At 45.6% G+C, this 27,821-nt stretch overlaps 1 protein-coding gene across 1 annotated transcript in view; it reads right to left on the bottom strand.

The window, feature by feature from the left end:
- RHOJ (ras homolog family member J) overlaps nt 1-27,821 on the bottom strand; it is a 62,590-nt gene that overhangs the window by 11,687 nt on the left and 23,082 nt on the right. Inside the window, exon 2 of the mRNA XM_083738516.1 lies at nt 1,716-1,774. Within this exon, the coding sequence (XP_083594642.1) occupies nt 1,716-1,774 (59 nt within the window). The remainder of the gene's footprint in view (nt 1-1,715; nt 1,775-27,821) is intronic.

The raw sequence follows: 27,821 nt of genomic DNA, 5'->3' as shown, positions 1-27,821 counted from the left end.
ATGTCAGAAAGAGAGCTGGAGACATGGAATGCGACATCAACACTTGACTCTGAGATAATTGGCTGTCATGACACTAGGTTGGGTAATTCACTTGGACTCTTGTACCGAGGGCAAAATCCCAGGGGAGATGGGGAGGCGAGACAGAGGCCCCTGCCGGCCCTCCAAGTGTCCTTATTTTCCAGGGACAGTCCCCGATTTACCGAAGCCGCCTCGGTTTCTGATTTGATCCTGGAATCCCCTGTTTTTCCTTATTTTCATTGGAGAAATGATGGAGGGGACGTCTCTATTTTCATCTGAGAAAAGTTTGGTTAAACCACAGAGCCTAGGACTTGCCGATCAGAAGGTTGGCGGTTTGAATCCCTGCGACGGGGTGAGCTCCTGTTGCTCGGTCCCTGCTCCTGCCAACTTAGCAGTTTGAAAGCACTTCAAAGTGCAAGTAGATAAATAGGTACCGCTCCGGCGGGAAGGTAAACGGTGTTTCCATGCACTGCTCTGGTTCTCCAGAAGCAGCTTAGTCATGCTGGCCACATGACCCGGAAGCTGTACGCCGGCTCCCTTGGCCAATAAAGCGAGATGAGCGCCGCAACCCCAGAGTTGGCCACGACTGTACCTAATGGTCAGGGGTCCATTTACCTTTTTATTTTCATTGGAGAAATGTTGGGCGTGGGGGTGGGTTATGACCCTGTTTTCATGGTAAGCTGCTGGCAGTATTGCATAATCATTTCCAGAGGTGTGGCCATGCTTAGTTTTTTTGCAGCAAAACCAAGATAGGCTTCTGTACTGTGCAATCCTATGCACGTTTGCTGAGAAGTAATTCAGCCAGGCTTATTCTCAGATATGTAAGAGTAAGGGGCAGAGGCCCTAGCTCAGTGTTAGGGCATTTGCTTGGCATGTAGAAGGTCCCAGGTTCAAACCCTGGCGTCTGCAAGAAGGGCTGGAAAATGCCCTCCTGCCTGAAACTCTGGACAGCTGCTGCCAGTCAGTGTAGACAATATTCAGCCAGAGGGATCAATGTTCTGACTCAGTTTCCTACGTGCGTATAGAGTTTCAGCTTCAATGTGACATAAGTTACAGGCATCTGATGAAGCAGACTCTAGTCCATGAAACCTCACGCTAGGGTTGCCATACGTCCGGGATTTCCCAGACATACCAGGAGTACTGCAGTCGGCAGCAGTGCGGGAATCGGCATCATGAAAATCCAGACAAATGGCAATCCATATCAGCAGTGTTGTTTTTGCCATCTTTCCTCAAAAATTTTGTTCAACAACTTTGCCCCCCTACCAGAAAAGCTAAATAACGCTGCCAAAAAAAATCTAAACAACTTTTGTGCCCCGATTATCACTTTTTGAAATATGGCAGCCCTACCTTATGCTGTAATAAATTTGTTAGTTTTTCTTTTTCTCATATCATTTTAATTTCTTACATGCACAATGCAAACTCTACATTAGTTAGAACATCATATAATGCAACATAATCCTATGATGTCTTTTATCATCAAATGTATGTTATAATAAATTGGTTAGTCTTCAAAGTGCTGCAAGGCTTTTTGTACCATGTGTCTGCGTCTATGAAGTGACTCTTGTGCAAGTTTCCAAAAATGAAAAGCTTACATTTTTGCCTGCCTTAAGGAACAAAGAAGAACCACAAAATGTTCTCTGTGAGAAGAACAGCGGCATCGAAGATAGACATAACGTGCAGAAATGACAGTGGATTACCTGTCCTGCAGTGTCATAAAGTCCAAGCAAATGCTGTCTGCCTCCGACTGTCACAGTCACTATATAAAAAAAGAGAAAACAGAAATATATTACCAGAACCTGGTTGGATCAGAATAAGGGCCCATGAAAAATTTGGGCTTTTTTTCAGTTTGGAGCAGAGGTTCCCAAACTTATTTGGTCTACCGCCACCTTTTCAAGGGGGGGAAATTAGTGCCCCCCGGAAATCCTGCCAGCTCAGTCCAATCCGCTCAAGGGTCGGGGTCGGTGCCACAGTCCTCCTGCCATTGGTGAAATAGACAGCCAAGCTGAGACCCAGTTCCCAGGCCTGGATTCACCCAAAAGGGTTCAGTCAAGCCCAGGAAAACCCATCACCTCCAGCATGACTGCCAGATCCAGGGGAGGCATTGTATGAATGGTTGTTTTTAAAATTCTTCTTTCTTTATGCTTCCACCGCCCCCTTACTTTTATTCAACGCCCTCCCCCAATTGCACCCGAGGCTACTACTGCCCCACTGGATCATCTCAGCGCCCCCCAGGGGGTGGTAGCGCCCACGTTGGGAAACACTGGTTTAGAGAAAAGGTTGGCATAAGAGCTTGACGTAGAGTAACATTAGACCTATCCCTGCCCATTAGGTAAAGGTAAAGAGACCCCTGACCATTAGGTACAGTCGTGGCCAACTCTGGGGTTGCGGCGCTCATCTTGCTTTATTGGCCGAGGGAGCCGGCGTACAGCTTCCGGGTATGTGGCCAGCATGACTAAGCCGCTTCTGGTGAACCAGAACAGCGCACAGAAACACCGTTTACCTTACCGCCGGAGCGGTACCTATTTATCTACTTGCACTTTGATGTGCTTTCAAACTGCTAAGTTGGCAGGAGCAGGGACCGAGCAACGGGAGCTCACCCCGTCGCAGGGATTCGAACCGCCAACCTTCTGATCGGCAAATCCTAGGCTCTGTGGTTTAACCCACAGCACAGGACCCTAAATTTTGACACTGGAAGAGACAAGAGAGGGAGACAGGATAAGAAGGGAAGATGACGGATGGATGAAAGGAAGAGTAGCTGCATAGATTCAGGCTTAAATTTGGTTGAGATCCTCGCATGACAACAGACTTGTGTGATGTTTTGAAGGTGGAAGAAAAGCACTCACCAAACAAAATTAGACATCTGTTGCACTTAGCTCATCTTTTGTTATTCTAGCTCCAGTGCGCAGATGAACTTCCCAGGCTGGTGCTTTCGGGGTAGCAAGAGATCTAAGGAAGCTACGCAGGGTCAGGAAGAGACCCCCGGCTGGTGGGTACTCATCTCTAAGACCCCAGATCTAGGTTGCAACTCTTCTCTACTGAGGGAGTGTTTGGGTTATGTCTGGGTTTGGTACATTTGGCATCCGTTTCCCCCTTCATCTTCTTTCTTTCCAGTGGAAGATAGTTTGCAATGTCTTGGTCCTTGCGTCAGAAGCCACCATCTCAGTGAGAACGATGGGAGTTCATTTTGGACAAAGCATGGCTATTCTTTGATGTGTTTATGTCTCCCAACACTCATCTATTGAAAATCTTGTTTAGTTTGTGTTATGCCCTTCCTCCCAGGAGTCCAGGGAAGTATAAACAGTCTTCTGAGCAGCCTCGCATTCAGGTGGTGGCCAAGAGCAAGCCTGCTCTGATCCAGAGATAAATAATTGCTCTTGCTTTACGTGACATGATTCATCTGGCTAATTCAACACCCCCCCCACACAAAGGGGCCCCAAGTAGTCCAGTGCACCATGGGAAGAGGTGTGGGCTGAGAGGAAAGCAAAGATAATTATTTCCTCTATGAGGAACGGTTGCTGCGTTTGGGATGTTTTAGTTTAGAGAAAAGGTGAGTTAGAAGCAACACGGTAGTAGTGGCAGACCCCTGACATTCACCCCATTTGTTGGGTGCTGGTGCCCAGTCTGCGCATTATGCACTGCTAAACGCCACCCCAATCCCTGAGCAGTGAGAGACTTCATGAGTTTCAGGTGCTTACCAGGAGATTGGTTTCCATGGAATGAAGGTCAGCGGAGATGGTGGATATATGGATTTATTTGCACATATATACAACCTGGGGACGTGGGTGGCGCTGTGGGTTAAACCACAGAGCCTAGGACTTGCCGATCAGAAGGTCAGCGGTTCGAATTCCCGCAACGGAGTGAGCTCCCATTGCTCAGTCCCAGCTCCTGCCAACCTAGTAGTTCAAAAGCATGTCAAAGTGCAAGTAGATAAATAGGTACCACTCTGGCGGGAAGGTAAACGGTGTTTCCATGCACTGCTCTGGTTCTCCAGAAGCAGCTTAGTCATGCTGGCGACATGACCCGGAAGCTGTACGCTGGCTCCCAACAAAGCGAGATGAGCACCGCAACCCCAGAGTCGTCTGGACTGGACCTAATGGTCAGGGGTCCCTTCAACTTTTTATATACAACCTGAGCCTAAGATGGAGGGGCTCACAGCAAGAAAGTATTTGTGGGGGCCGCTCCCCACAAAGTTGATGGGCATTCCCATTCAAATGGTGTGTGTGCACTGTGTCATGTGATTGATTGTGTGAGGCGGGGCTTACCTGGGGCCCCACAATATTTTATTCAAGTTGGTGCCTGTCAAGATGCTGTCAGCGGCTCCCGGCTGGTTGCCCAGGAAAGTATAAAGACAGGGAAACGTTTCTTACTGTCCTTTTTTATTTCAGTCTTTACACAGAGAGGCTATAGAACCCAGCCTTTTGGATAATGGCGTTGTGCGAGTGAATCTCCACCCCCCTGTCTCTCCCACTTTCTCATTCATCAATCTCATCGTCTCTCCTACAGGTGCTGCTACATGCCCTCTATTTTTGAGCTCTTTGCTCTCCTACTTTCAAGGCTTGCTGGGTTCTGGGAGGGGGGGTCTGAAATGCTTTCTAAAGACACTGTGTCCATCAGCTGTCCCCCCCCCCCAGTGCTTCCTCTTCCTGCTCTCCCATTATTTCCCAACTTCCCCCCACATCTGCCTCTGAGCTGTGACCTCCCTCAACCCCCTGTTGTAAATCTAAACTGTCCTCCTCTTCTTCCTCCCTGGAAGGGTCAAGCTGGGAAGGCAGGCTCCACCATTCCTCTTCTGCCCAGTCCCTGCCATCACCCCGGCACAAAGCAAGCATGCCTCTGTCTCTGCAGCTACCAGCCTGCTGCCAGCTCAGCTCTCACACAACTCCCCTATCTCGCTATTTTCCTTCTGCCCACCCAACTTCTTTGGTTATGCTTATCCTGGTGCTTGTTTATGGAGAAAGCTAGAGAGTCCCAGAAAGACATCTACTTCTGCTTCATTGACTATGCAAAAGCCTTTGACTGTGTCGACCACAGCAAACTATGGCAAGTTCTTAAAGAAATAGGAGTGCCCGATCACCTCATCTGTCTCCTGAGAAATCTCTATGTGGGACAAGAAGCTACAGTTAGAACTGGATATGGAACAACTGATTGGTTCAAAATTGGGAAAGGAGTATGACAAGGCTGTATATTGTCTCCCTGCTTATTTAACTTATATGCAGAATTCATCATGCGAAAGGCTGGGCTGGATGAATCCCAAACCGGAATTAAGATCGCCGGAAGAAATATCAACAACCTCAGATATGCAGATGACACAACCTTGATGGCAGAAAGTGAGGAGGAATTAAAGAACCTTTTAATGAGGGTGAAAGAGGAGAGTGCAAAATATCAAAAAAACGAAGATCATGGCCACTGGGCCCATCATCTCCTGGCAAATAGAAGGCTAAGAAATGGAGGCAGTGAGAGATTTTACTTTCTTGGGCTCCATGATCACTGCAGATGGTGACAGCAGCCACGAAATTAAAAGACTCCTGCTTCTTGGGAGAAAAGCAATGACAAACCTAGACAGCATCTTAAAAAGCAGAGACATCACCTTGCCAACAAAGGCCCGTATAGTTAAAGCTATGGTTTTCCCAGTAGTGATGTATGGAAGTGAGAGCTGGATCATAAAGAAGGCTGATCGCCGAAGAATGGATGCTTTTGAATTATGGTGCTGGAGGAGACTCTTGAGAGTCCCATGGACTGCAAGAAGATCAAACCTATCCATTCTGAAGGAAATCAGCCCTGGAAGGACAGATCGTGAAGCTGAGGCTCCAATACTTTGGCCACCTCATGAGAAGAGAAGACTCCCTGGAAAAGACCCTGATGTTCGGGCACAAGGAGAAGGGGACAACAGAGGATGAGATGGTTGGATAGTGTTCTCGAAGCTACCAGCATGAGTTTGAGCAAACTGCGGGAGGCAGTGGAAGACAGGTGTGCTCTGGTCCAGGGGGTCACGAAGAGTCAAACACGACTAAACAACAATCCTGGTGCCTAACTAGCCAGCCACAATTGTTGCCTAGACAAAGGGACTGGTTGGGCAAGCTTGCTCTCCTATCTTCGAACCTGCCCACCCTACACCTATACAGGAACCCAAGAATCAGACAGGGCTCAAAGCATCGTGCAGAACGGTCCTTTTCCCAACAAAATACGGTGCCCATCATAAAGTCAGGGGTTTTGCTGGCGAACGAATAAAATGCACCGAGAACTTTTAACCGTTGCACCATAACGAAGTCCGAATTCTGCGCCGCATCCATCTCACTTTAAAGCTGTGTCAATAACAGCCGGAGGAAGGCAGGCAGATTGACAGCTCAGCAGGTTTCCTGTCTAATGAAGCTATCTGGAAGTTTGCCTGGAAGTCGGTAGAGAACTAGTCCACTCTCCTTCCATGCAAAAATAATAACTGTGATGGATTAGGCTTGATCTCTCTGTTCATCTACCTGTGGCATGAGCTACCAGGTGCTGATTTCTTTTTGCCTGACTAATCTCATTTATCATTTAACACCACTCCTCCCCTCCCGGGTGTAATTTATTATTAAAAGTCCATTTCACTTGTTTCCTGAGGGCCCCCACTGTAGAATGATATGGTATTGCTGGATCCCACCCATGAAATATTGGAGGCTCTTGGTGAGACGCGAAAGCATCTGGCAAGGCAACATAACAGAGCAGCTGGAAGGACGGATTGATCATTTTCATATCTGCCACTACCTCTGGCCTGTCAGGAAATCCAGTTGCTATCGACAGCTCCGCGGCTATTTATTAAGTCAAGGGCCAAGGCAAGCAGGTCCTGATAAAGATGCACAAAAGTCCCCGGCAGACAGTTAATGAACAGCCTTTTCCCTCGGGGGACGATTCTTCCAAACCCTTATCTGCTGGAGGTTGACAAGCTGGTAATAGGAATTCAATGTACAACAAATCCGTCCTTTAAGCAGCAAGGGGAGGCGAAGTCAGGAAGATAAATAGAACAAGAGCGCTCTGACAACCTCTCTTGTACAAGGTGGGAGCCGAATATGGCCTGGTGAAAACACGGAGGACGGCGCTGATTGACAGGGTTAGATTTATATTCCCATATCTTTGCAGAACGCCGCCTAAGCTGTGTTTCAAAGAGCCGTTTCATCACTCTGGCAAGCTGTTGCTTACATGGGCTTCTCTGAAGTGGGCTTCTCTGAAGCGTTTATTATTTCAATCCCTCGATTTCTGCAGCGTGCGCCTTGGCTTCTGCAACCCCTGACCGCCCTGGATTGAGAGTGTTTCCTTTCTGCTTGTGTGTGAGGATGGAAGAAAGTCAAGACAATTGTTTGCAGAACTCTCCCTGCTTCCAAACTGACCTGGCAGGAAGGGGACGAGGGATGAAAATTCCCAGTTGAAACAAAATTCCCCTTCCCGACTGTGTTAGAACATGTGCTTCGCATGCAGAAAGTCGTGGGTTCAATTCCTGGCAGCTCCAGTTAAAAAGATCTGCGTCAGGACTGCTGGGAAAGTACCCAAAGAGGACCCAGAATTTGGAAAGCTCATATATATATAAAAGGATCTATTTATTTATTTCATAAAATTGATGCACCAATTGATTGTGAACAAAAAACATCACAGAATCATAAAATTGGAAGGGACCCTGAGAACAGGGACATTCTATTCTGTACAGTGGTAGCTCGGGTTAAGTACTTAATTTGTTCTGGAGGTCCGTACTTAACCTGAAACTGTTCTTAACCTGAAGCACCACTTTAGCTAATGGGGCCTCCTGCTGCTGCCGCGCCACCGGAGTACGATTTCTGTTCTCATCCTGAAGCAAAGTTTTTAACCTGAAGCACTATTTCTGGATTAGCGGAGTCTGTAACCTGAAGCGTTTGTAACCTGAAGCGTATGTAACCCGAGGTACCACTGTATCAGGAAGCTTCTCCTGCGTTGGATCTCTCTGCACAAATAGACCTCATATACACATCTACACCCTGAGCCAATTGCAACCTCTCTGCTGAACCTACCTCACAGGGTTGTTGTAAAGAAAAAAATGCAAGCGTGTACAACACCTTCCACAGATAAACGGAATGAAACAATATTTTAGCTGTAAGCTGTCTTGTGTCCCTGCCAGGGAAAAATGTGGGTAATAATAATAATAATCAGTGCTTCCCCCCCCCTAAAAAATGTTTAAGGGTACTGTCATTATGGCTCAAGAAAACCACCATTTTATAGTTCAAATCGGGAAAAATAAATACAGTAAATGGACAAAAGTACAAAGATTCACAAAATGTTTAATGGTATGCATACCCCTGCGTTCCCCCAGAAAAAAAGCACTGATAATAAGAATAATAATTAACAATGGAAACTTTGAGAATTATCAGGAACATACCAGAGAGGAAATCCTAATGAACTCAGTGTGACTTAGTTCCATGTAAAAATGCTTTGCATTGCCGTGTAAGCTGCAAAGTCTTTACCCAGTTACCTGGGAGTAAGCTCCATGGAATACAGTGGGACTTACTTTTTGAGTAGACTGTGTAAGGCTTCATTGGAATAAACATGCCATGTGTTTCTTAATAAATGGCTGGCTGCTGAAGCATTGCAATTAAAGAATTAAAAGTGGATTGATGACCTTTCCCCTTCAAAATCATAGGAGGTTGCTTGCCAGCTTCACCGTTTCCTTCATTTGGCACAACAATTTTATTTTCAGTATCAACAGGACTCCGGTTTTGCACCTACAGACCCTCACAGCACTTTTAATTGCTCTCCGAGATGTGGAGGTGAGGAAAAAGGAAACCGGGATATTCTGTGATCAAATCAGAAACTGGGGTGGCTTCTGTGATTTTGGGACTGTTCCTGGAAAATAGGGACACTCGCAGCGTATAATAAATAATAATAATAATTTTTTATTTATACCCCGCCCTTCCTGGTTCAAAAACCGGACTCAGGGCGGCTAACAACAAATTTAAAACACTTTAAAACACTTAATTATAAAAGAAGCATAAAATACAGTATAAAAACATGAATAACAATAAAATTCAAAAATCAATTAGATAATCCCCAGGGCTAGCTGGCTGAATTGATCCTACTTGGGCCAGCGAGGAGGCCGGGGGAGAATTAGCTGTGGGGTCTCAGAGCGGGTGATCTTCATAAAAGGGGAGAGGGAGGGAAGAGAAGGGAAATAAAAGACCAGGCTGAATTCAAATTAAAGGCCAGACGGAATAGCTCTGTCTTACAGGCCCGATGGAAGGAGGTTAAATCCTGAAGGGCCCTAGTCTCATGGGACAGAGCATTCCACCAGGTCGGAGCCATCACTGAAAAGGCCCTGGCCCTGGTGGAGGATAGTCTGACTTCCTTAGGGCCCGGGATCTCTAAACTATGGTTATTCATGGACCTTAAGGTCCTCTGTGGGGCAGACCAGGAGAGCCAGATTCATAGATAAGAGGGCTCTAAGCCACAAAGGGCTTTAAAGGTCAAGACCAGCACCTTGAACCTGTCCCTGTACTCCACTGGGAGCCAGTGCAACTGGTATAGAACTGGGTGAATATGGCAGGGACCCCATATGCACAGAGCTAATCCAACCCTCTCAGGGCCGTCTTAAGCATATCCGGCACCGTGGTGCAAAGCTCCCTCTGCCCCCTTCTCAGAGTTGTCGCTCCAGTGGGGCTGGAGGAGGTGGGCAGCGGCTGGAGGGTGGCTGCTCCCAGCTCAACTGGCTGCTTTGTGCCACGATGGCCATAGCAGACGGAGGCTCTGGGTGCTGCTTCAGCACACCATGGCAGAGGTGGGCGAGGGCGGCGAGCTGATGCCAGGAAGTACCGCGTCCAGCTTCCACCTCTTCCCTGGCGCCCTGCACCACTAGCCTCTATGGGTAAGACGTCCCTGAACCCTCTATTTTTTTTAAAAAAATAATATTTATTAAAGTTTAAAAAAAGTTACAAAAATGAGAAAAGAAAAAAAAGAAACAAAAAATATAAAATACAGAAAAATAAAAACAATTAAAACAAGTCAATCTTTCCATGTCTTGTCTTTCATTTGCTTGTTTCCCTGACCTCCTCACACTTCCCTTTTTTGTATTCTAGTTCAATTAGTTATTTCAGCAAATCCTTTCCATTTTTTACTTTTATCTTAATAATTTATCTTGTAACTTTACATTCTCACCTGTTAACAATCAATTTTTACATACCCCTTTGTAACATTACTGCTAAAACCACATAACTTCATTCCAGCATCCTTCTAACATTCCTTAATTTTACAGTGTTTCTGTAAATAGTCTTTAAATTTCTTCCAATCTTCTTCTACCGACTCTTCTCCCTGGTCTCGGATTCTGCCAGTCATTTCCGCCAGTTCCATGTACTCCATCACCTTCATCTGCCATTCTTCCCTGGTGGGTAGATCTTGTGTGAACCCTCTAACCCCATAACGATCAGATGGCAGCAACAGGGTAAGCCGAATACATGATGACAGAGGCAGGACAACTGAGGTCAGACTGCTGGCACCGGTCTGCAGCCACACAGCCCTCAGGAGGGCAAAATAGCTGCCACAGCGATACCCTCCTATAGGTCTTTCCTGTTTTCTTTATAACCTTTTACTGCTGCTGACTTTTATTGAGCCACTCGCCGATTGCACTAATTCTCCCTGCCAAAGTTTCATGCTACGTTCCTGATGTGTCTAGTTATACCTTCACATTTCCCATATTGCGTTCATTTATTTTTCTTAGCCCCGCAAGCCGCCCGGGGGGATATGCATCGATGGGCCGCCCCTGAAACCGAGCAATAAAAATAAATTGGTGTCCAAGGCCTGATGTCCTTGCCATCTGGCAATGAGGTCATTGTCTTGGAGCTAAGACTCCAGGCCTCTCTTAAAAGGTCCTAATGCAGCAGCTGAGTCCATGTTGGAGTCCCTAGTACCTTTTTCAAATGAGCCAGTTTTCTTTCCTTCCCCAAATTCGTCGCAAATCACGGTGCGGGCCGTTTGCCCATCTCTAATTTCAGCTCCCTCGAACGGGAGAGTGGAATGGCAACGAGCAACTTAATTTCTTGGCTTGCTTTGTAAGTAGGATTGCCAAACTATTCCTTACTTTTAAGAAGCATCAATCATGCTAAAGCTTTCTCCGTTATTCCGGAGCAGGACAGCTCCACTGAGCCTAATAGGTGCCCTTCTTTCCAGACATTTCTCCAGGGCGTCCTTGACTTTTGAATGCTTCTTTCGCACCGAACACTTTCATGCTTTGCCTTCACATAAAGGAAGCTGGACTAGCATTTGGAGAAGGAGAGGCTGTGTAGAACAGCTTACGTTCAGCCTGGTGCCCTGCAATACTTTGCGCGACAGTTCCCACCAGTCTCGGCCAGCATGCTCAATGGTCAGGGATGGTAGGAGAAGCTTCCTGGTGTCCCTGTTTTCATCGGAGAAATGTTGGAGAGGACTCCTGCCAACCTAGCAGTTCGAAAGCATGAAGTGCAAATAGATAAATAGGTACCGCTCTGGCGGGAAGGTAAACGGCGTTTCTGTGTGCTGCTCTGGTTCGCCAGAAGTAGCTTAGTCCTGCTGGCCACATGACCCGGAAGCTGTACACTGGCTCCCTCGGCCAATAAAATGAGGTGAGCGCTGCAACCCCAGAGTCGGTCACCACTGGACCTAATGGTCAGGGGCCCTATGCATGTAGGAATTTAGAACACGGCATGATCAGGGTTCTGAATTGAGTGGGCGCCTTCAGTGTAGACCCAACTCAAACCTCCCCGAATTTCTTTCCCCTTGTACATGGGCACTGAAAAGGTACTTAGTGGTATCACTAATGCAGAGTCACCAATAGATTATATTGAGAAATGAATACACAGAAAGGTAAGGTGATGTCAGGCTGGGGGGACTCAGCTTCCTTCACCATGGCAGTAAATAAGAAAATCAAACAAAATGAACGTCTTACCAGATGGATTCTTTAATAATCACAGTGAGAGCCAAAAGAACATGTCTCCCTAGGAAATGGCGGTGCTCCCAGCAAAGGCTTACACCCCCTCCGTCCCTATTAATCTTTGCCATTCCTACGTCTTGTAATCTGAGCTTGCACCCTCTGCGCTTTCTGTTCTGAGACTTTCTGAGCTCTTCTCGACTTTAGGGAGGGTGGTGGAGGAATGCTGTTCAACGACTGTGAATCTGTGAATCTCTCTTCCAGTGTTTCTTCTCCTAGCTGGTCCCCATCCAGTATTTCCTAGCTTCTGCCTTCTGAACTATGCCCCTCTGCAAACCACTCTTCCAAATCTATACTGTCGTCCTGCTTCTGGGAAGATTCAGGAGCAGGGGGAGGCTCCCACCATTCCTCCTCAGTGCAGCGCTCCTCAGCATAGTCCCTGACAGGTGAGGAGAGTTGTGGCTTTGTGTTAGAGCAGGCACGTCCAACAGGTAGATTGTGATCCACCGGTAAATCACTGGACATCTGTGGTAGATCACTGGCTCCGTGAGCAGATCACAGTTACAGGTTCAATTGCTGGCACTTTTGCTTTGTATTGGGCTGGGAAAAGCTCTTGCCTAAAACCCTGCAGAAATGCTGCCGGTCAGTGTTGACATTACTGAGCTGGAAGGACCCGTGGTCTGATTTGTAGGGATGGAAAGATATTTCAGTTTTGGTTTCTAATTTTTCCGATCTTCAGTTCAGTTCTCCCCACTAGTTCACAGGTTTTTGGTTGTTTTTTTTAGTCCCCATGAAAATTCACCAGCATTTCTGTGTGAATTTCTCTTAACATACATATTTTAATATGCAGTTTTGCCTAATGGAGTGAAATTTTACTCTTACTTTCATAAACACTTTAGTTGATGCATTTTTTTGCATACATTACATTACTGGAGCAATGCAAAATTCAGAGAAGTATGAATTTTGAAAGATAGCTGTGTTTCGGTTCTCATTTTGCTTTCGAAAGGGGAAATTACATATTTTTGCCTTTAAATGTGAGCTGAATCAATTCCCCACCCCACTGAAAGGCAGGTTTCTACATGTCTATGCAGACTATCTACCAGTTAGATCTTGTTTAACTTTAAATTTATTAACACCTTACACTGCTCATCATCGTTTTAGCATATCATTTCTACATGGTTTTTAATTGTACATTCAATATTGAATGTAATGCATTGTATTGTGTTTTATGTATTCTGTTTTCTTCCTACCTTTTCTGCTGGTCATTGACAAAAATAAATATACTATTACCAATTAGAGTTTCATGTAGATCAATCATTAACTTTTAAAAGAATAAACATGTATTTCAAATTAACTTGGATGAATGTCACCTAAAGATTACCCAAAATAATAATAAATAGCAATACAGCCAAACCAATTAGAGCAAAAAATAAACAAGTTGCGCACTTGCTGCTTAGCCCTGCCGATTAAAAATTGCCGCTGCTCATTAACCTGGTGTCTGTCAATTAGGCTGGTTAAAGTTTGCAGCCATTGCACAATGTGAAAGATGGGAAGATAGCATTTTTAATTATGCCTCCTCCGAAACCCAGGGCCATTTCAGATGAGGTTCCATGACCCCTGCTAAGCTCCTCATTTCACAGTTCAGATTTGTCCGCATCAACGTTAGTGCTCCTTGCCACCCATGTCTCTATTAGACGCGAGGATTCAAAATGGCCTTGACAGAGCACAGAGCTTGCGTCGGGAACAGGGAAGTGTGTTTCGACAATGACAAATGCAATGCACAGCATGTATGGAAGGAAATGTGCAGTATGGGAGAGAAGGGGAACACAACCACACAACCATCTTGGATAGATCGGGTGGATGAAGCATCAGATAAAAGGCTATTTAGTTTGGAGAAAAGGTATGCAATGTTAGGAGTTCTGCCTACACTCGAGTAGGACCATGGCAGAGACACATGCCCAACCGGCATGTTCTCTCCCTCCTGATCAATCGTTTGGGAGCTTCAAAAGCTCTCTTCAGCCCGAACATCACAGCGACTGATGCCAACTGGCACTGGCACACTTAGGGATCCACAGAGTTTGCGCATCATGCGTGACAGACCTCAGCAACTCAGCATTTTGGCTAATCTACTTTATTTACATATAAACACACACGGAGCACTGCAACATGGCTCCCTCTTTCTCTAGCATCAGACAGCAAAGAGAAAAAGAACAAAGGACAATAGTCCCACTTCACGGAACATAGTAACACAAACATCCTGTCTCCGTCACTTTCTACTCTGTGGAGTCAAAACATATACCGTCATGTGAAAGACAAAAATCCCATGACTGCAATCATGGAGGAGGAATTCTAACAGACACATCATAGAGGTATATAGAATTATGCATGGCCTAGAGGAGGCATCTTCCATCCACAAGTAGCCTGAGATCTACCATCCAATATCAAAAACTGGCAGTGATCTACCACACTCTCCCATTGTCATTCTTCAACTTAAACATATTATATTTGGCTGAGCTTATGATAAAAATAATAATAAATGATAGTCGCTTCCATAAAACCTGAAAAGTTCATCATAAATTGTTATGTACTAAGCTTGGATCCTAGAACAATAGGCAGGTAGGATCCTAGAATGCAACAACTGATTGGCTTGCAGGAGAAGACCAATCAGCCTCCAGGAGGAAGTTAATCAGCCTATTAGGCTGGTAGGATCCTAGAATGCAACAATTGATTGGCCTGCAGGAAAAGACCATTCAGGCTCCAGGAGGGAAGCAGAATCTGCCAATCAGACAGAACTCATTGTGTAAATAATGTCTATAAAAGCCTGAGGTTTTGGGGCAAATTGAATCACTGTTTTACAAGCTGCAATAAAGAGCATGAAATCACTGCAGGACTCCAAGTATATTTCATAAATCAATATATTTTTAAAGATACATACTTTGTATACTTGTAATAACGTAAGAACATTGAGGACAGGGTCCTACGTAATCAGAACATGATGCACGGATTGTTCACAAAAGCTCATGCTATAATAAATGTACTAAGTCTTTCAAGTACCCCAAGACTCTTGCTGTTTTTCAAATGAGTCAAGGGCACATGTCAACCACAGCAGTTTCCCCCCATAGTTCAAAACAGAAATTGGGTAAACTGAACTGCAGAGTTCCTTAACCCTTCCTTAACGTTAAAAACCATGAGTGTAGATACATCCCAGGCTTTATGAGGAATGGTTGAGGGAGTTGCAGAGCACACGTTACTGAAGACCTCTGAAGGAGGAAGGACAAATCATCTGGTAGGGGGTAACATAAGTGCCCACCGCTCAAATACATCCCCTGAGTCCATGCGCTGGGTGCAAAAGAGGGGTATGCAAAGCAACGGTGCCTCTGCTTTTGTTAAGAGACCTGTTTGAAGGATCTGAGCCTCAGTGAACCCCCTCCTTTCCTCATTTTTCAGCCAGGCAGAAATACTGCGATGGGAAATAGTGAATGAAATCAATAACAGTAAAGTATTTCCTGTAAATATACCCTCATGCTCAGGTTAAAAGAAAGGGTTGGCCTTTGGTTTTTAATATCCGGTCATTGTGAGCTTTGGGGATTTAAATCAATGGCTGGAGATGGTTTTTCCTGCCTGATGTTACAAACGCATCTTTGCTCATTCTCTGCTCCATGTTGAAAATGTGGGCCAGCTAGAGGCCTCCCTTCTCAATGTACACGATGAATATTTGTTTTGTACTTGATACTCTGTTGCTTGAAATAAGAATTGTGGCAAATGCATTGTTGTTGTTGTTGTTGTTGTTGTTGTTGTTGTTATCTGCTCTGTATGGATAATTCCTGACTGGGAAATAATGGACAATTGCATGATCACAGAAGAAAGCAGGAAGTTTAATACAATTATGAACTGCTTGCAGCACATATTCTTTTCATAGCATGATCAGAATAGATTATGATGATTTCTACCCTGCCCATCTGACTGGGTGGCCCCAGCTACTCTGGGCAGCCCTGCCATGTGGATAGGAACCAGGAGGAGGGAGAATTTCAGTGGTTCTACTCTGAGTAAAACTTAACCGAACACCATCCCATATATTCTTTAAATGTGAATTGGATCAAATTCCCCCTCCATCTTTATGCCCAGGTAAGTGGGGTTAACGTTCCCGCCATGGCCCATTTGGGGTGCCTTGCTCTCTCCCAATTTTTGCCCTGAAAACACCCTCTTTCTGGTCCACAATCTTGCACGGGTCACGTGACTCGTGATCATGTATTCGCAGTGTATTTCCCCATCTCTGAAAGCTCAGTGCAGCTCAGTGGAAATCCCTGTTTCTGCAGCCCTGTGCTACAGCTCTGGGGCTTGTGGGCTTGACAGGCCTGGGATAGATGGACAGGCAGATAATTCGGTCTAGCTTTTCATGTTCAGATCTGTATGGGGTGATCTGTCTGCCTGCCTTCCTGCTGCTGGCAAAGGTCCAGGTGGCTTTGTTAGCAGCGGAACCTGCTGAGCCTTAAGTCTGTCCACCTGTCTCCAGTCCTATTGATAGAGCCTTAAAGTGAGATGGATCGGTCCCCGTTAAGAAGCAGTAGTTGCGGCTGAATGTATTCCAATTGCATATTCTTGGCCAAGAAGAGCAAAACAAATAAAACAAAATTAGAATGCATCAGCACAGCTTCCAATAGCTATTAGGGCCTGGGTAGAGAAGAAGTGGTTCTGCAGAGTTAAGAACAAAAGCATAGCCTACTCGATCATAGAATCATAGAGTTGGAAGGGAACCCGAGGGTTATCTAGTCCAGCCCCCTGCAATGCAGGAATTTCAGGTAAAGCATCCATGACAGATGGCTGTCCAACCTCTGCATAAAAACCTCCAGTGAAGGAGAGGCCACCACTTCTCATGGGAATCTGTTCTACTGCTGAACACCTCTTACTGTCAGAATGTTCTTCCAAATGTTTAGTTGAAATCTCTTTTCTTGTAACTTGAGACCATTGATTCAGGTCCTGCCCTCCAGAGCAAGAGAAAACAAACTCATTCCCTCTTCCATGTGACAGCCCTTGAGATATTTGAAGATGGTGAGAGCTGGACCATAAAGAATGCTGATTGCCGAAGAATCGATGCTTTGAATTATGGTGCTGGAGGAGACTCTTGAGAGCCCCATGGACTGCAAGAAGATCAAACCTCTCCATTCTGAAGGAAATCAGCCCTGAGTGCTCACTGGAAGGACAGATCCTGAAGCTGAGGCTCCAATACTTTGGCCACCTCATGAGAAGACTCCCTGGAAAAGACTCTGATGTTGGGAAAGATGGAGGGCACAAGGAGAAGGGGACGACAGGATGAGATGGATGGACAGTGTTCTCGAAGCTACGAACATGAGTTTGACCAAACTGTGGGAGGCAGTGGAAGACAGGAGTGCCTGGCGTGCTCTGGTCCATGGGGTCACGAAGAGTCAGACACGACTAAACGACTAAACAACAACATCATATCTCCTCTCAGTCTCTTCTTTTCCAGGCTAAATGTATCCAGCTCCTTCAAGCGCTCCTCATAAGGCTTGGTTTCCAGACCCTTGATCATCTTGGTCACCCTCCTCTGCACACTTTCCAGCTTGTCCACATCCTTCTTAAATTGTGGTGCCCAGAATTGGACACAGTATTCCAGGTGTGTTCTGACCACTGCAGAATACAGCAGGACTATGACTTCCCTTGATCTAATTCTGCTAATACAGCTTAGAATAACATTGGCGTTTTTGGCTGCTGAGATCAGGCCCCATGGGCCATCTAGTCCAATGTCCTCTTCTCACAGTGTGCAGCTAGATGCGTATAGGAAACCAGGGAGCAAAATACGAGCACAAGAAGACTCCTGCCTCCTGTGGAGCATAGCCAAGATGACTAGTAGTCATTGATTCTGACTTCTGATGCTTTTCTTCCCAACATGAAGCTGAGCCTTTCAGTAGCTTCTGCAGTTTCACTAGGTGGTGCCAACTTGCTTTTGAGTGTATCTTTGCCCCAATGAGGTCTAGAAACTTTGAAAGAAATTTAAATTGGCCCTCTGAATTTTGTACTATAGATATAGGATTTATAGGGCTGTAGGTGCCAGGGTGGCTATGTACTATCTCCAGACCCATAGGGCATAGCAAGTGGGGAGAGTGCTATTGGACTCATGTCCTGGTTGTGGGCTTCCCATGGATTCTGGTCAAGATGGACCTTGGGCAATACAGTGAGAAAATAGATACCTATTAAACACACATGAAATGGCTGGCTGGAATTATGAACTTATTTAGCTGGTCAGTGCTGTGTAAGCTTATTCAGAAGTAAGTTCCACTGTCAATGTGTTTAGGATAGTGGCCTTATTTTGTTCAGTGCCATCCTTGTCAAATAGAGCCAGTGTGACTTGGTGGTTAGAACATCAGACAAGGACCTGGGATAGCACGGTTGAAATCCCCACTTGGCCATGAAATTTAGTTGGGTCCAGGGGTGCCAACTTGAATAAAATATTGGGAGGGGGGGTCAGGTAAGCCCTGCCTCACATAATCAATCACATGACATAGTAGATGCACACCATTTGAATGGCAATGCCCATCAACTGGTGGTGGGGGTGACAGCCCCTTCAAATATTTTGTGTGTGTGTGTGTGTGTGAAGGGACTTCCGTCCCTAGGATTTGGCTCCTATGCTTGGGCCAGTCAATGCCTCTTGCCTTACCTGCCTCACAGGAAGCTCCTTGGAGGAAAAGGTGAGATAGAAATGCCAACAAACCAACATACAAATTATTTATCTTTCATGCACAGTTATAGTGGATTTGGGACAAAGGCTCTGGGTAGCCCCTATTTCCATTAGGGGGAATGAAAATTTGGAAAGCAAGTAAGGAATTGTCATCTGCTTGGGCTGGCCAAAATAATAGCCGAGATTCCACTGTACTGTAACCCCAAGGACCACAATACTTCCGCAGCTTCAGGAAACACACCATAAATCTATATTGTCATGTGCTCTGGGGTTTTGCGGTTGTGCTGAAGTCTCTGGCAGCAATTGGCTCACGTTTCCTAGAACACATGCAGGTTTCTTGACATGCTCTGGGGTAGAGTTGCCTTGGTGTGCCAAGAATAACTCATTAATTCAATGCACAGACTTATTTGTCCTGGAGGATTAGAGCAGGATTTATTTCCCAATAACTGGATAAGTGAAGCACTTGGGGGAGCACTCTTTCACGTTCGACGGCAGAGTGGTGAATTTTAAGGTGCGGTGAAGCCGAAGGAGAGTCCATAGCCATGTCCAAGAGGAGTCCGAAAATGCAGTGGCTGTGCTAATCCATCAAACACACACTATCACCATCAGTAAATAGCACAGCTTTACCCAAGCTGCTGCTCTCCCGCTGTTCCAGTTTACAATGCCCATCAGCCCTAACCAGCTCATTGCAAGAAATATAATGTCTATATCATAGAATCGTAGGATTGTAGAGTTGGAAGGCAGGAATCTCAACTAAATAATCCCTGGCAGATGACCATCCAACCTCTGTTTAAAAAACCATCACTTGAGAAGACAAGCAAGTTAATGCCAGTGTACTGGAAGAAGCAAAGATCACCAGTGTCAAAGCAATGATTCTTCAACATCAACTTCGTTGGACTGGTGATGTTGTGCGGATGCCTGCTGATCGTCTTCCAAAGCAACTACTATATTTCAAACTTAAAAATGGAAAATGTAATGCTGGTGATCAACAAAAGAAGTTTAAAGACTCTCTCAAGGCAAATCTAAAAATATATAGTATAAACACCAACAACTGGGAAACACTGGCCTGCGAGCGCTCCAGTTGGAGAACAGACTTTACCAAAGGTGCCATGGGCTTTGAAGACACTCGAACTCAGGACACAAGGGAGAAACGTGCTAAGACAAAGACATGCTTGGCAAATCCTCACCGGGATCAACTTCTGCACAGAAACCTATGTCCCCACTGGGGAAGGATGTGTGGATCCAGAATTAGCTTCCACAGTCACTTATGGACTCACTGTTAAGAACATGTTCATGGAAGACAATCTTACTCAGTTACGAGTGATTGCCAAAGAAGACGACCACCAGAAAGCTCTTCCTAAAATTTAGTGGGAATCTACTTTCTTGAATCCATTGATTTGTGTCCTACCCTCTGAAGCAGCAGAAAACAAGCTTGCTCCCTCTTCCATGGGACAGCCCTAGAGATAGTTGAAGATGGCTACCATATCTTCTCTCAGTCTCCTCCAGGCTCAACATACCCAACTCTGTCAACCGTTCCTCATAAGAGGACAGCCTCCTCTTTCAGCAGCCACCAGACACAATGGCTATATGCTGTCTCCAGGATCAGATACAACATGGTGGAGTCTTATGGGAGTGGGCTATTGCCTTCATGTCTTGCTTGTTGGCTTCCTAGGGACATCTGGTTGGCCTCTGTGAGAGACATCATGCTGGACTAGATATGGCCTTTGGTCTGATCCTATAAGGCTATTTGCATACTATTGGGGGTGTGGATATGGTCAATCAGAATAGCTAGTGAGTAGAAATATAACTGGTTTGCCGTCACTTGATTCACTACAAAGTAGCTCCACACATTCACAAGTGACCTTTTAAACAAATGACCTCTAAGAGGCATTATTAACGGGAACCTGCTATTGTTCTGTTTTCCACATGCTCCGATCCTTAATCATAATGAAATAGAGTTATGACAGCGTGGTGGAAAATATTAATTTATCCTCTCCTCCCATCCCCTCCTTCCACAGCCTTGCCTATCTGTCTCCACAGTCTGTTTCCTTTGTTATCTCTAACGGCAAGAGGAGAACAAGCACACCTCGCTTCTAAGTATACTCTGTAATGGTGGTCAAAGGGCAGACTTGAATGTCCCTGTTTATTCAGAACTCTGGCAAAGCCAGAAGCTTCTGCAATGGTCTAAAACAGGGATGGAGAACCTTTCGGCCACTTTCTGAGGCGGGGCACAAGCCAATGAACGGTCAAGGCCAGAGGTGATTGTGAGCAGAGTAATTAATATGATGACAAACAAGATGATCAAGGTTCTGGAAACCAAGCCTCATGAGAAATGACCGAGGGAGTTGGATACATTTAGCCTGGAGAAGAGGAGACTGAGAAGTGACACGACAGCCATCTTCAAATATCTCCATGGAAGATGGAGCAAGCTTGTTTTCTGCTGCTACAGAGGGTAGGATCCAAATCGATGGATTCAAATTACAAGAAAGGAGATTCCCACCAAGCATTAGGAAGAGATTTCTGGTGGCAAGAGCCTGTTTGAGAGTGAAATGGACTCCTTCAGAAGGTGGTGGCCTCTCCTTCCTTGGAGGTTTTTAAGCAGAGGTTGGATGGCCATCTGTCATGGATTCTTTAGTTGAGATTCCTTCATTGCAAGGCGTTGGACTGGATGATCCATGCAGTCCCTTCCAACTCTACAATTCTACAATTCCATAGCCGCCTCCACAAATTTGTCTAATCCCCTTTTAAAGCCATCCAAGTTGGGGGCCATGACTACATCTTGCAGTAGTAAATGCCATAGCTCACCTGTCTACAGGGATGACTGTTGCCCAATGGCAGAAGAGCATAGAGCAGAAGATAGGGAGGCCAATGGTAGGCAGAACTAGAACCAATGTCAGGCAGAGCCAACCTCCTCCCTGCTGATTTTTACAAGGGCTAATCTGAGACTAAGGAGGAGGCAGTTGGGCAACCCTCCAGGCTGGTTGTAAGCAAGGATGGCAGACTGAGATTAGCAGGTCAATGCTGATCATCTTATGTGCGGGGACTAAATCTTGCTGCCTTGGCTGCGCAACTTTGTTTGCCGCTGGGAACAGGATCACACAAGCCAATGCAGGAGGAAGCCTTGTCCTCACGCCTATTGGTGACAGCTGATTGGCAGGTGGATGTGGTTTGGAGAAAATGGATTTGCAGGTCAGATGAGACCCACCTGCTGGGCCGAGAATGGCCCACAGATCAGAGGTTCCCCAGTCCTGGTTTAGAAGATTTAGAAATGGCCCAAATTCTGTATTGAATTCATCAGGCTGGGAGGGAATGAACTGATGTGCTTTATGCACCTCCAACTCTTGAGTACAGGTAGTTCTGCTTTCTTCAGGTTCCTTCAACAATCTTCCCCTAGCTTTGGTGTTCGTGGTACTCTTTTGTTCCCAAACTGATCGGCACGAGGCCATACGAGCTCAGGATTAGAAGGAATGATTTATACCGTATGCACTATATTTAGAAATGCTATGCAGAAGGAAGTTTTCTCCCTGTGAATTTATTCTGACAACTCTGTCATAATTCAATTGATCAGATAAACAACTTCATAAAAAATATTAGCTAATCTGAAAGGTTACCAAAACTGCTCCAACTGTCCTGCCTTCTGCAGCTGAAGGGGATTTCTTCACTGTCCAATCTTCTTGCAATCTGTTTGCAAGCCAGTGTTTTAGTGAAACAGCCAGCTCAGCAAACAACCATATGAAAATGTGCATTTTTCACAAGGGTCAAGTCTTTTATTTAACTCCGCGTTCCTCAGGGAACTGTAGCAGTTGGTATATTGCTGGGGAAGCTGTAATCCTAGTGTTATGTACTAAACTTCTATCCTAGAACAATAGGCAGGTAGGATCTTAGAATGAAACAACTGATTGGCTTGCAGGAGAAAACCAATCAGGCTCCAGGAGGAAGTTAATTGGCCTATTAGGCTGGTAGGATAATAGAATGCAACAACTGATTGGCCTGCAGGAAAAGACCCATCAGGCTCCAGGAGGGAAGCAGAATCATTGTGTAAATAATGTATATAAAAGCCTGAGGTTGGGGGGAAATTTAATCACTGTTTTACAAGCTGCAATAAAGAGCATGAAATCACTGCAGGACTCCGAGTATATTTCACTTAGGTTGGAGGCAAACTGATTTCCTTTGCTTGAGACATCTCTTCTCTTGCTGCCCACCCCTTAATTTGAAGCTGTATGCCTTCAGAAAGCATTGCCTCTGAAGTGTTGCGTAGATGTCAAAGACACAGGCAGCTTTCCTGTTGCGAGTTAAGCAACAACATTTGCAATAAGTTGCCTGAAAAAGAATTGATGCTTTTGAATTATGGTGCTAGAGGAGACTCTTGAGAGTCCCATGGACTGCAAGAAGATCACACATATCCATTCTTAAGGAAATCAGCCCTGAGTGCTCACTGGAAGGACAGATCATGAAGTTGAAGCTCCAATACTTTGGCCACCTCAAGAGAAGACTCCCTGGAAAAGACCCAGATGTTGGGAAAGATGGAGGGCACAAGGAGAAGGGGATGAAAGAGGACGATATAGTTGGATAGTGTTCTCGAAGCTACCAACATGAGCCTGACCAAACTGCGGGAGGCGGTGGAAGACAGGAGTGCCTGGCGTGCTCTGGTCCATGGGGTCATGAAGAGTCGGACACGACTAAATGACTAAACAACCTGAACAAGTTAGGGGCAAGAGACAGAAAGGCAACCTGTTCTGTTGAAATATACTCGGAGTCAAAAGTGGATTTCATGCTCTTTATTCAGCTCATAGTGGTGAGGAGGAATGGAAGTTCCCCCACAACATCTGCTTTATATACATTATTTACACAATGGGCTGCATGTGATTGGCTAATTCCGGGATTCTCCTGTAGGCCAATCAGGTTGTGGATTCACTTCCACCTGGAGCTGGATTGCTCCTGCGGACCAATCATACTGCTGCATTGTTCTAGGACCAATCAGACTACTGCATTCTGGATCCTATTGTTCTCGGACCAATCAGACTGCTGCATTTTGGATCCTATTCAACTCAGTACATAACATCTGTCCTCCGTGGTTCCTTCTTGACTTGCTCTCATGCAGAGTGTTTTTCCTCAGGCTTTCCTTCCTTCCAGCTTCCTCTCCAGTTTGTGGTAGCTTTCTTTGGTCAACCTCGTGACTCCACATGTAAGCTTGTCCTCAGCATGGCTTTGTTTGCCGGCTAAAATCCATGAACTCCTGGATCCAACAATGTGACTTGGCCATAGCACTCACTGCTCTAGTAATTTCCAAATTGGATTACTGCAGAACGCTCTACATGGGGCTCCTGTTGAAGATGATTTGGAAACCTCACCCGGTCCAAAACGCAGCAGCCAATTTACTGGCTGGAGTTGTGTTTGGAATTGATATAAGCCCTGTTCTAAAGCAGTGGCACTGGTTGCCAGTTCATTTCCAGGTGAATTTGAATATGTTCATACTAGCCTTATGAGGAAAAAACAGCTCCTTCTCCCTTATGGGGTACCCAAGAGCCTGTATGGGGTCCTTAAGCAGGTTCCCTATCGGAAGGAGAAAATAACAGAGGCCAAACAGAGTACAGTGGTACCTTGGGTTAAGAACTTAATTCGTTTTGGAGGTCCATTCTTGACCTGAAACTGTTACTGAAGCCAAGTTACAGGGAACCAGGCAGAGGGCCTTCTCGGTAGTGGCACCCACCCTGTGGAACGCCCTCCCACCAAATGTCAGAGAGAAAAATAACTACCAAACTTTCAGAAGAGATCTGAAGGCAGCCCTGTTTAGGGAAGCTTTTAATGTTTAATAGGTTACTGTATTTTGCGTTTTGTTGGAAGCTGCCCAGAGTGGCTGGGAAAACCCAGCCAGATGGGCGGGGTATAAATATTATTATTATTATTATTATTATTATTATTATTATTATTATATTCTTAACCTGAGGCACCACTTTAGGTAATGGAGCCTCCCTCTGCTGCTGCGCCACTGCTGCATGATTTCTGTTCACATCCTGAAGCAAAGTTCTGTAACCTGAAGCGTCTGTAACCCGAGGTACCACTGTATACTGAGAAGCAAAGCAGCTAGTAAACTGCTGCAAAAGGGCCCTCAGCATACACAGGAGGGAGGAGGAACCCAGAACACTGGTGGTCAACCCCTTATATAGACTTGTGAAATTGCCCACCCTGTAGCTCAAGACACCCCCCCCAAAAAAAAACATAATACATACATCATTGAAGGAGGCAGTCTCCAGCAGAAATCCTGTTTGTCAGGACACCTGATAATTGTCACTGATTGCTTTACCTGGGCAGCCTGGACTTCCTTTTCAGATGCTCAATACTTAGGTCTTGAATCCAGGTCACAGGCTCACCCTATTCATACACATATATGCCCTTAAGACAGGATTTGTGAGCAAAGAGACAATGAGAAGGATTTCCCCATTTGCCTCCCTTACTGCAGAGGAATATGTGAGGTCACTGAAAGAGTCAAAATAGCTTCAGGATTGCTCTCCTGTACTATTTCAGACACGCGGTTTATATACTTATGTATGTGTTTGCCTTGTACACTTAAGAACATACAATTTATATATATATCGAATTCCTATCACACTAATGTTTAAATCCCTACATGATTTAGGTCCCAAATATCTGAAGGAGAAACTCCTTTCTTAAAGAACCTCTCTAGTGTTCAGATCTGCAGAACTCTTCACGTGCCTGTGACTCAGGTGCTCCTAAATAATTCTTCCAAATGCAATTTGCATTGACTTTTTAAAATACTGAGTTTTAAATTGTTGTAACTCGCCCTGGGACATGCTGGTGAAGGGCATGTAATTCTTCATCATCATCATCATCATCATCATCATCATCATCATCATGAGGATCGTAGGAGCCAACTCCTAGGGGCTGTGGGGGCTTTGACCCCACAATAAAATATTTGAGGAGGCTGCCCCCCCCCAAGTTGATGGGCATTCCCATTCAAATGGTGTGTGTGAACTGCATCATGTGATCGATTACAATATTTTATTCCGGTTGGCACCCCTGAACGGAATGAAGTGAAAGTGTGGTGTTTCAACTTGGACTGACTTTGCCCCCACATTTCTGTAGAGGAGAATTGCGCCCGCTCCTATCAACACAGCCCCTCGTCAGATTTTACTTCCTGGTTACGCTAATATACTCAGAGTCACAAAGTGATTTCATGCTCTTTATTCAGCTCATAGTGGTGAGGAGGAATGGAAGTCCCCTCAAAGTAACTGCTTTATATACATTATTTACACAATGGGCTGCACATGATTGGCTAGTTCTGGAATTCTACTGTAAGCCAATCAGGTTGTGGATTCACTTCTATCTGGAGCATGATTGGGTGGTTCCTGCCAACCAATCATACTGCTGCATTGTTCTAAGACCAATCAGACTGCTGCATTCTGAATCCTATTGTTCTAGGACCAATCAGACTGCTGCCTTTTGGATCCTATTGTTCTAGGACCAATCAGACTGCTGCAGTTTGGATCCTATTCAATTCAGTACATAACAGCTGGGCTGTGACAAAGAGAGAAGAGTTTAAGAGCTAGCTTTTATGAATCTGGTCACTGACTCCTCCCATGGGTTTTAGCTGCACAGGCAAGTGCAATTTGTTTCCTTGAGGTCAACCAAAGCCAACAACTTCCTTCCCTGCTAATGCTTTCACATAACCATTTTCCTGTACTTTGCAATTAGCGACCACATCAGGCGTTTGCAATGGCTTGCATTCAGTGTGGCAACGGAAAAGAAGCAGCCACAAACCACAAAGTCTTGTCTCCTGGAAACCCAGATGAACGTCTCAAAGGATGTCTTTTATTCATTCTCCTTCATTAGCAGCAAGCTTAGCTTTTACACTTTCTGGCCATTGTGTTTTGCCCTGCAAGCTCAACATCAAAAAAACCAAGATCATGGCCACTGGTCCCATCACCTCCTGGCAAACAGAAGAGGAAGAAATGGAGGCAGTGAGAGATTTTACTTTCTTGGGCTCCATGATCACTGCAGATGGTGACAGCAGCCACGAAATTAAAAGACGCCTGCTTCTTGGGAGAAAAGCAATGACAAACCTAGACAGCATCTTAAAAAGCAGAGACATCACCTTGCCAACAAAGGTCTGTATAGTTAAAGCTATGGTTTTCTCAGTAGTTATGTATGGAAGTGAGAGCTGGACCATAAAGAAGGCTGATTGCCGAAGAATTGATGCTTTTGAATTCTGGTGCTGGAGGAGACTCTTGAAGAGTCCCATGGACTGCAAGAAGATCAAACCTCTCCATTCTGAAGGAAATCAGCCCTGGGTGCTCACTGGAAGGACAGATCCTGAAGCTGAGGCTCCAATACTTTGGCCACCTCATGAGAAGAGAAGACTCCTTGGAAAAGACCCTGATGTTGGGAAAGATGGAGGGCACAAGGAGAAGTGGATGACAGGGGACGAGATGGTTGGACAGTGTTCTTGAAGCTACCAGCATGAGTTTGACCAAACTGCGGGAGGCAGTGGAAGACAGGAGTGCCTGGCGTGCTCTGGTCCAGGGGGTCACGAAGAGTCGGACACGACTAAACGACTAAACAACAACAAATGTCATAGAATCACAGAATTGTCGAGTTGGAAGGGGCCCCAACAGTCATGCAGCCCAACCCCGGCAATGCAGGAATCCTGCTGACAGCCATCTCTGGATAGGCTTGAACCACCAACCTCCTGGTTAACAGCCAGGCGCACTGACACACTGCGCCATCTGAGGGTCCATGCCAATGACATTAGAAACTTAACAGCGTGCAGGGATGCTGCCCATCATGGGATTCAGCTGCCTGAGGCAGCTGCTCCAGCCTGCCTCATGGTCGGGCCGGCCCTGCTTCTTAACAGTCCCATCAGCCTCAGTCGGCATGGCGGTAAGTTGAAAACGTCTGGAGCTCAGAAGGTAGGTGTGGCTGAATACGCACAAATGGGACCTTTAGAAATGGCAAAATTCATAAGCCAATGGGGCAATACTTTGGTCCACCAGCCAGGATAGTCTGTTCTTGGGTTCGAATCCTGCTTGCAGGCTGCTCTTATTGACCATGCTGAAATCCCCTCCCCCCAAAAAACAAAGGAAGACGGCCATATGACATTTCCTTCCCCCCTCCCTATTAATTTATTCTATTTGTGAAATCGCTGAGAGCATTATAGAAATAAATGTCTGTCTACTCATCCACAGTGTTTTTTTGGGGGGG

This window comes from Podarcis gaigeae (genome assembly GCF_964106915.1).
Source record: "Podarcis gaigeae genome assembly, chromosome: 1".
Lineage (NCBI taxonomy): Eukaryota > Metazoa > Chordata > Lepidosauria > Squamata > Lacertidae > Podarcis > Podarcis gaigeae.
The sequence above is the reverse complement of the archived record's forward strand: the minus strand, read 5'-3'. Positions and strand labels throughout refer to the sequence as shown.